The sequence below is a fragment of the Acanthisitta chloris genome, unplaced genomic scaffold (genome assembly GCF_000695815.1).
Source record: "Acanthisitta chloris isolate BGI_N310 unplaced genomic scaffold, ASM69581v1 scaffold20876, whole genome shotgun sequence".
In the NCBI taxonomy this organism is placed as follows: Eukaryota; Metazoa; Chordata; class Aves; order Passeriformes; family Acanthisittidae; genus Acanthisitta; species Acanthisitta chloris.
The window spans coordinates 1-9,887 of NW_008677797.1; the positions used below are offsets into that span (position 1 = coordinate 1).

The window sequence follows — 9,887 nt, forward strand, 5'->3', positions numbered from 1 at the left end:
GTGTTCCCTGGAGGGTCCTGAGCCTAAGGGATTGATCCCCCAGGGGTCGTGGACCTTTGGGATTGGTCCTCCTGGGGATCCCGAGCATTTGGAATAGGCCTCCGTGGGGGTCCTGAGCCTTTGGGACTGATCCCTGGGATGTGCTGAGCCTTTGGGACTGATCCCTGGGGGTTCTGAACTGTTGGGACTGATCCCTGGGGATTCTGAACTGTTGGGATTGATCCCTGGGGGGTCCTGAGCCAATCTCAGCTCCTCCCGAAGCACTGGGGATTCCTCAGGCTCTTATGGTTCAGGAGAATGAGTTGCTTTGTGGCAGTTGTTTCCTTGCTGTAGTTCATGCAGTTAAATTACCCTCTCAGAAATCTATACCCATAGTTTCATAGTTTGGCTGTGCCAAGTGTGAGCTGGAACAGGTGTTGATTGGATACAGCAGTTGTAAGACAGCTAAGCACTCAAATTTGCAGGGAACTGGAGGTATTTTGCATTTTTTGGAGCAAATAGATCCCATTTGGCCTGTGACTTGTCATACCCTGTTGGCATTGGGTGTGTTAATCTGTAATAAAGCAACATATGCATGTGTCAGCCTCTCATTCCCTCTGGGACTACCCTAAACCATAGGTATGTTGCAAAAGCACAGCCTCAATTTCCCAATGGAAACTTAGTAATCCTTTTTTTTATTATTATTTTTTCACAGAGTTAACATTTAAGTCTTTGTTTTGGGAGACTTAATTCCTCCTGAGGCCAAACTTTGCTTCTGAGTCCTTGTACTCTGCTTTTCATTCACTGGTTTTAATGAGAAAAGGCCAAGTGAGTCACTTCAATGCAAACACAGAGCTGTGCAGTCATTATAGTCATTAATGAGTCTTAATGCTTTAAAGCTTCCTGCATGTTTTTCTCTTCATTGGGTTTAAATTAACAGTTACCTTCCAAATAACCTAACTGGGGTTTGGTTCAGCTTGAGAAAGACAGTGTAGTTCTCCAGGACATCTTAGTCAGGTGAGCTGTGGGGATGACCTGTGTGAGGGACACCTCCTTATCCATCCCCTCTCCATCCATCCCCAAGAGCATTTCCTGTGTGTCAGTGACAATTCCTCTCCTAGGAGACCTCTTCGTGCTGAGTGCCCTTGTGGTTTTATAGTAAGGATTGAGCATCCAGCAGGGAAAAGGATCAGGAGACAGTCTGGATGTTTCCTGTGATCCCTTCCAGTTGCACCTTTGTCATGCTGCAAGTGCAGTTCAGTCAGGACCAGGGACTGGATGTGCTGACAGCAGTTGTGGTGCTGCAGGGCTGGAATTAGGGATCACACTGCTCCCCTGTCCCTTTGGAGGCCTCTCTAGACCTTTCTCTCTGTCCTTTTCCCTGCCATGCTCAGCTCTAGTTCCTCTTATTTTTCACAACAGGGATAATGTGGAATGGTCAGAAGAGCAGGAAGCCAGTGCCAGGAGTAAAGTTCAAGAGAACAGCTCACAGCTATTGCCACCAGATAAACAAGGTACTTCTGGAGAGTCTCCTCATGCTTCCACAGGAGTGGAACAGCCTGGCCAGAGCCACATCAGCATCACTAATCCCTCCCTTCCCCTCTCCCAGTCACTCAGAATCCATTGCCTAGTGTTGATCATGGGAAATGGAGGAGTTTGTTCTGATTTCTGTTTCTATTCTTAATTTACCTCTGTGTGATTCTTCCACCTTCTCCAGAGGCTCATCCTGCTGGAACAGACATGATTTTGCCTGGGAGGAGTCATCCTGGGTTGAGCTGCTTTGTTATGTTGTGTACATTTAAATACTTGTCAGTGTTCCTTGTCCACAAACTTTCATTGTAGTGGTGTTGCCTCCACCTGCTTTTGCTCTCTAAAGCTTATCTTCAGCAGTCAACCTGGTTTTGCTTTCATGCTGTGGAGTGGTCCCTAATTCAGGCTCAGCTTTTCCCACAGACCTTCTGATAAAGTAGTGTCATGTCTGTGTCTACAGAGATAGAACAGACAGTGATTGAACCAAAGGAAAGTTATTTTATCCTGATGGAAATGTTTGTCATCATAAAGACAGAAAAGGGATTCCAGAATGTTTATTTCGCTTGGTTTAAGGATATTTACACATCCCAAATATCCATCCAGAGCTGACCTGTCTCTGGATCAAGCTGCACAGAGCAAGTCCTGTGGCTGAAGCTGCTCTGGTTAATGCTGCACTTCCCCCTCACCTGTCAGAGACCATCCAGTCCCTCCAAGGATGCTGAAATGGTTCTTGGGTGTGATAAGAAACTTACCTGAGTCCCCTGCTGAGCCCTAGGATGGATCTGCTCCCTTTGTTCAAGTGAAATGGAGTGTGTGACCCATCAGAGGATGCTGAGCACTACTGCAGCTATTGAGACACTTCCCTATAGCTCCCAGTTGTGCTCACAATAGCACATTTAATTACTCCAAAAGAGCAACCCTCCTCATTTCTTGGACTCCCAGAAGCATCCAGCAGTTCCCATTGTGCTGCCCATTGTGTGGAGTTCATTTCCAAATCTGGTTAGCATTAAAGGGTGCTGCCTGTCAGCTCTGAGAACCTATATGCAGCTAGGAAATTGTGGAGCAATCTGCTGTCAGAGCAGTTTGTCAGGGCTCCATGATGTATTTCCCAGACTGAACAATGGAGCCCAGTCAAATGGTGATGCTTGCTATTCACTGGGAAGCGTGTGGAGACAATGGGATGGCTGAAGAGGAGGGGAGGCAGCCCAGGCAAACATGCCTGAAGGCTCTGGGAGTTGGAGAATCAGAGTGTCCAAGCAGGAGAACAAAGACAGGCTATTGGTCATTATGGCTGTGTTATTCTGTGGACTTCTTAGGGCTGTCAGGATTGGTTCTGAAGGAGGAGAGGAGTTGTGTGGGGTGTGTGGAAGATGTGTCTCCTGGCTGGGAACAAAGGAAGGAGCAGAAGAGTTTCTTGGTTTGCTTTTGAGGCTCCATAATTAGCCCCCATGCAATTCCGAGGGGCCCTGGGTCTCTTCCTGTCTTCTGTCAGCAGTTTCTTTGGCTTGCCCTTCTTCTCCTGCAGTGTGGAGGGTGAGTGTGGGCTTGGCTTTGAGGGTGTCCTTGCACAGAGGAGCAGAGAAGTCAGGAGGCCTTATCAGGAAAGGCTCTGGAGGAAAGTCACTCACACAGCAATGTCCCTGTGAGCTGAGACCACAGAAAGGACCTTGAAGCAAGTGTGATGTGAACTTTTCTGGCAGGAGCTCAGACAGAAACATTCATATGGTCATTTTTCTGCTTTCACTCTGTGTCTTGCATGATGCTTGTCAGGTGGGCCTTGATTTCTGGTGTGGATATTGTTACTGGTCCTTTGCTCTGGGGCTTTGGAAACACTCTGAGGTGAATGAGTAAAGGTTCCTCGTGTGTGGATTGGAGTGTAGCAGCTGTGGAATAGCATCCAACAGAACTTCACCAGTATTTAACATAAGATGAGCACCTTCTGCTCTAGTATCAGACATTAAAATTTCTCTTGGCTTGGGCTGTAAGGCCAAGGCCTCTTAAAAGGAGAAAATCCTTGTGGTTGAGGTAAAGAGATTATTTTTATATATAGCTCTTTGTGCTGCAGGGATAGATCCTGCTAAAAATAGAGACATGACTGACTTCTGCTTCTTTGGTAAAGCCATTTCTGTCTCTGTTTGGCTGAGGCTCCATGTTTTTCTAGGTGTTCACTTTGCTGTGTCCTTTCAGGTACCTTCTGAACAGTTTTATGCTTTTCAGAAAGACAAATAAACTCCAGCTAATAATACACATCTCCAACATGTTTTATTCAGTGTTGCAGAGAGCAAAGTGCTGGGTCTGGCCTGCAGCAGGACCTGTGGGAAAGGTGCTGTCACCTGGGAGCTTGTGCAAGTGCTGACTGAGCTTTCTCCAGGCCTGCAGAGTTTTCTGTTTCTCCACGTGGCAGAAGGAGCAGAGTGTTGGACAGGAGCTCCTCAGCTCTCACAGAATTCCTTAGGAGTTTGAAGTGCTTGACCCAAGGTTAGGAAGCTCCAAGTGAATTGTTCCAGTGAGCTGAACGAGTTAGTTTCGAGATGGAAGTAAAAACCTGGACTTCTTCATTCCAATCTCCTTCAAAGAGGCTTTTCCCATTGCCAACTTCCTTTAAATCCTACCAGGACACAGAGAGTTCCTTCTTCTCTCCCTTTTCCCTCTCCATTCCTAGCAAAGTGGTTTGCTAGCAAAGAGTGTTTCTGGGGGATTGCAGATGTCAATAAAGGTGATTTTTGGTCAATAATCTTAGCTATCAGAGCTGATTGCTGCAGTGATCCCTCACTGTCTGAACTGCTTACACCTGAGACCTTCTGGATTGATGCCTGGGGATGTTTTTGCTTGTGTTCACAGAGGAATATGAGGTGAATGCCAAGAGGTACTGGGATGACTTCTATAAAATCCATGAAAATGGTTTCTTCAAGGACAGGCATTGGCTGTTCACTGAATTCCCTGAGCTGGCTCCTCACAGGAACTCGAGGCAAAATGGGGATTCTCTGCATGAGAACAAAGAAGAATGCAAGCAGGAAGGGCTGGGAAGCTGTGAAAATGGACATTGCTCCGTGGAAACCAGGGCAGAGAGCCAGTTAAAGGTGGTCAGAGGCAGAGCTGAGGGCTGCACAGGGGAGCTGCCTGCACACCAGCACCGTGAGCTGAGTCCCAGGGAGGGAGATTTCCCAGGAGCAGCTGCATCCTACCGTGTGTTGGAGGTGAGAGCTGTAATCTGAGTCACATCCAGCCATCCCTGGTGTCAGTGTGGCTGGGACAGGAACCTGTGTGCCACTGGCAAACAGCAGGGGAGAGCTGATGGCTGCAGTCAGCCAACTGCAAAGCTCAGAGCTTGGAGCTGAATCCCTTTGGTTTCTCTTGGAAAGAAGGAGTTGTTTTCACTCTGTGCTTCTGCTTTGTTTGTGCAGGTTGGCTGTGGTGCTGGGAATACTGTCTTCCCAATCCTACAAACCAACAAGTAAGTAGTGCCAGGGAGTGGCTGCAAAGTGACATGGGGTTAGATGGGATATGGGGAAGGAATTGTTCCCTGGGAGGTGCTGAGGCTCTGGCACAGGTTGCCAAGGGAAGCTGTGGCTGCTCCATCCCTAGGAGTGTTCCAGGCCAGGTTGGATGAGGCGGGAGCAGCCTGGGCTGGTGGGAGGTGGCCCTGCCAATGGCAAGGGGGGGAATGAGATGATCTCTAAGCTCCTTCCAACCCTAACCATTCTGGGATTCTGTGGAGTCATTCTCAGGAGGTTTTACTTGCATGATCCAAGAGCCTCTGCAAAACCATTGCACTAGTGTTTCTTGTGTTCCTAGGTTAGACAGTCTCAGAGAAAAGGCAAAGGCAACAGCTCCTCTGCCACCTGCAGCTTCAGGTTGCCTTTTGAGCTTGCAATGATTTGGTCTTAGAATGCAACCAACAAAACATGATGCAAGTTTACATGTCTTCTGCTGAAAACCCTTCTGGACAGGCCTCAGTGCCTCTCCTTTTCTGGAAGGGAAGGGAAGCAGCCAGTTCCATATGAGAAAGAACAACAGGCCCAAAGGAGCAATGGGATCCACCAGGTTTTGCACAGGATTTCTGGCTCCACTCTGTGCATTTGAACCACTCCTTAATTCCTTGCTAGAAATGATGAGTTTCTTTGATCTCTTGCAGTGACCCAGGTCTGTTTGTTTACTGCTGTGATTTCTCCACAGCAGCTGTGGATCTTGTCCAGGTAAGCTCAGTGGGGACTGAGGGAGGTGGGAAGTACCCAGGGCCAATTGCCCATGGACACACACACACACATCCCATGCCACAGCTCTCTGGCTGTGCTGGCAGCTTGCTGGGTTTGCCAGCCCTGATGCTGACCTGGTAAATCAGGAAAAAGAGCCATCAAAGACTGCAGGAATGAGGGAAGTTGAGCTCTCAAAATGTCACATTGGCAGCAGATTTTTCCCCCCCTGTGCTTGGCAGTAGTTTTTTCAATCCAGTGCTCTTTTAGCTGAGTAACTTCTAAACCTTGAAGACATTCAGGCTACTTTTTAACAGGAACTGAAGCTGTTTGGGGTTTGTGTGTGTGTGTGTGTGTGTGTTACTGGCACTGCACTTCTGGGAACGTGGTCTGGTTGTTTCTGCACCCGCAGCTGAGGAGGTTTGTGCAGCAGGAGGTTGGGATTAGTCAGAGGACAAATGCTGCTGACAGATTTCAGGTCAGAGCAGAACTGAGAATACAATGCAGTCAGAGCTGAGAGAGGAGCACAGCATCCATGTCATCCTCTTAAAGGTGACACAGGCACTGTTTGTGGAGGCTCCTGCAATCCATGCAGCAGCTCCAGAAGAACACACACCTTCTAAACCAAGTCTAGATGTGGTTTTTAAGAGGCAGCCAGGTTTAATTTGGGGGTGCAGGTGAGATGAATCTGGGTGTCAGTGATGCAGAGAGGGGCCCTGATGCTCTCCCTTATGTAAAGACTTCCAATTTGGCAACGTAAATCCCTCACTTGTTAGCACTGTTAGTGGAAAATCTGACCTTAAATTGCCACAAAGCCTGAATCCAGTTTGGGACTTTGGCAGTGCTCATTGTCTGACTGTAACAAGACCAAAGCTCTTGGTAAATCTCCTGTGGGTCACATTTCACCCCTACTATTCCTCACCTGACCAGAGAAGCTCCTTGACCCCATGTGCAGACCATACTGAGATCAGGGACTGCTGCTAACACTGCTCATTTCTGTCCCCTCCAACACAGAGCAATGCAGAATACGATTCCTCTCGCTGCTTTGCCTTCGTCCACGACCTGTGCAATGACCAAAGTCCTTTCCCAATGCCAGAGGAGAGTCTTGATGTTGTTGTTCTTATCTTTGTCCTCTCAGCCATTCTCCCAGACAAGTAAGTTTTAATAATCCCTTCTGGTTGCAGAAGCTAATGCAGCTACAACTGGAGCTCTTGGGTAGTCTCCTAGCAAGGAGCAGTGAAGTTTGCTCTGTGTCTGGTCCAGTTTTCCATGAAGCCTCTGCAAATGGAGTTTGCAGGTCCTTTGCAGATTCCTGGGGTCCTTTGTGTTGTACCCAGCCCTGGCAGAGGACAGGGGGATGCTGAAGGGCTGAGTGGCTGCAGGTGATGCCTTGCTGTGCTCACCTGTTCTGAGCCTCAGCCACACTCAGCACTCAGCACCTGTTTGGGAAAGTTTCTGCTCCATTTTCAGGCTCAAAGTGGGGATGAATTTCTCACATGGGAGGTGGCAGGAAGGGAGGGGACAGCTTCAGAAGACAAGTGCTGTGATCTGAGTGTGACAGCTGTTACAGCCTCCCTTAGTGTCTTTTTTTTGTTCCCTTCAGTTGTGTTTCACAGCATTTTTCTTCACGCTCCCTTATGGTTTTCCAGAAACCATTGGAGATCCTCTTGTAATCAGTAAGGAGAGCAGTTAATCCCTGCTGTGACAGGCTGTCATCCTTGAAAAAAAAAGCAGAATCAGGGAGTGTCAGAGCTAAACCAGCCAAATAAAACCAACCCACCTGACTGATAGAGCTCGCTGCAGCTCAGGGGGAAGTCAAAGCACAGATACCCATACACAGAGTTTATACCTCCTGTTTGGGTGGAAACAAGCCTTTTGCAGGCTGCTGGACACTCCTGCTCTGTCCCTGCCCAGGATGCAGTGTGCTGTGAGCAGACTGAGTCGCCTGCTGAAGCCAGGGGGAGTGATGCTCCTACGAGACTACGGCAGATATGACCTGGCACAGCTTCGCTTCAAGAGAGGTATCTCCTCCTCCCCTGGGCACTGCTGCAGGTCACCAGCAGATGATGCCTCTCTGTTTGGAGCAGCTCATTAGCTCCCTGTGCTGGAGAAGAGCCTGCTGGTGGCTGGCAGTTGATTTTTACAAGATTAAATGGTAGTTGGTGACTGTTTAAATCTCTTTTGTCCTCAGGCCAATGTCTGTCTGATAACTTCTATGTGAGAGGTGATGGCACCAGAGTCTACTTCTTCACACAAGGTAGGAAGCTAGAAACATCCCTCTGCCCCTCCAACACATCCCTCTGCCCCTCCAACACATCCCTCTGCCCATCCAACACATCCCTCTGCCCATCCAGCACATCCCTCTGCCTCCCCAAACACATCCCTCTGACACTCCTCACCACTTCTTGTCCCTGTTCCCTCAAGTTTGGCCCCACTATCTTTCCAGCCCTTCTTCGAGCAGTGTGAAGTGTTAAGTGTCTCCTAATTGCACAGGATTTTTTTTTCCTTAGTGGAAAATCCTTTTGGAGAGAGACTGCTGTGTTTGCTGCCCTGGCAGGGGTGGGAGTGGAGGAGCTCTCTGCTGGTGATGGAGAGAGATGGACACCACTTGGAGGAACTTCCCTCAACTTTCTTCCTCTCCTATGAGGAAATCCAAGGGTGTGGCTCAGCATGGAGCTGAGGCAGCCTCTCCACTCCTGCTGCTGCTTGGTGTTAGCAGGGGATTTGTCACTCTCCCAGTTTATCACCAGTTGCACCTCCAGTCCCTCTACCTTGGGCCCCTCTGCATGGTCAGCTGAGAGCAGTGGCAGAACTGCATGGAGCTGTTCCTTTCCCCAGTGCACAAATCTTATTTGTCACAACAAAATTCATGTCTAGTGCATGTTTGGCAAACACTCCAGGATGGAATCATCTGATAAAGGAGCACAAGCTGGGACCTGCCAGCCCTTTCCTACAGAAACTCCACACACACCACATGCTCCCAGGCTGCCAGGGAGCAAACTCTGCTGCTCAGCAGGACTCAGGCTGGCTTTGCCCAGGGCCTGTGTGCTGGGGCATGGTGAGACTTCTTTGCTGGGTCAGGAATAACCTGCCCCTGGAAGTGTTGGAGCCTGAGGGTTCCCAGTGCTTTGATTGGGCCCCAACAGGGTGTGGTTTTGAAGGATTTTTTTTTTTCCCCAAACTTAACCTTAATGAATCCCATTCCCCCCCAGCCTCTACAGCACAGATCTTACTGCCACCATTTAAAAGCTTAGGTCTGGTGCTGTTCTTTGCTCCTGGAAACTCTGAAATTCCTCTAGAGGGGGGAAAGGGAAGGAATGGACCTGTCCCTACTTGCCACAAGATGCTCAGTTCCTAGAGGCAATACCTATGTCTGAAACTGCTGCTATTCTCTTTGTCAAGTCTCTGCAATGCTAGTTGTCCTCCAAATAATTCTTTCCTTCCCTGCTAGGAGGGAACTCATCAAGGAACTGTGATGTTAGAACCCCTAGCACAGCAGTTAAGTCCTGTGGGATCACTCCCCTGCCAGGCAAGGCCGTGACTTTCCTCTGGCCCTTCTGTCAGCTTAGCCCTCAGTGTGAGCAGGTGTCACTTGAATGAAAGCTATGGCTCCTCAGTCCCCTCCTCTCTGCTTCCAGATGAACTGGATCATCTCTTCACCACAGCTGGGCTGGAGAAGATCCAGAACCTGGTTGACCGTCGCCTGCAGGTGAACCGCGGGAAGCAGGTGACGATGTATCGGGTGTGGATCCAGTGCAAGTACCGCAGACCTCTCACCCCTCAGCACTGACCCACGGGGCTGACCTGGGGCTGGAGCCTCCCCATGGCCATGCACAGCCTGTCTCCTCCTGGTGGGATGTGGTCTGAAGGAGCTCTGCACACCCAGGAGCTCAGTGCCTTGCACAGTGCCTGACAGCGAGTGAGTTTTGCTAAGGATGAACACCCTAAGGGCAGACCAAGATGTGGCCATAAGATGTGACCATTTTAGGTGTCTTGCTGCTGGTCTGAGTCTTGTTTTTAATTATTTATGGTTTTAACAACTTAAGAACTGGTCATGGTGTCCTGCAGCAGCTGAGCAAGTCGAGCAGTGAGTCGTTCATCCTCTGCATTTCCACAGGAAGCAGAAGATCTTCAGCCTTACCTCTCCATGTCTACTTATGTCTTGGAAACAGAAGCCACACAAAG

The 9,887-nt window shown here is 49.1% G+C and overlaps 1 protein-coding gene across 1 annotated transcript; it reads left to right on the top strand.

Annotated features, from left to right (window-relative positions):
- Positions 1-1,373: 1,373 nt before the first annotated feature.
- Positions 1,374-9,492, top strand: LOC103804072 (methyltransferase-like protein 2; the record flags this gene model as incomplete). The annotated part of the gene is made up of 9 exons (XM_009076661.1): positions 1,374-1,493; positions 4,351-4,582; positions 4,661-4,706; positions 4,914-4,963; positions 5,645-5,705; positions 6,717-6,856; positions 7,617-7,723; positions 7,894-7,959; positions 9,341-9,492. Coding segments are annotated over 9 exons (974 nt in total), but the record flags the coding sequence as incomplete, so codon positions are not given.
- Between the last annotated feature and the right edge of the window lie 395 nt (positions 9,493-9,887).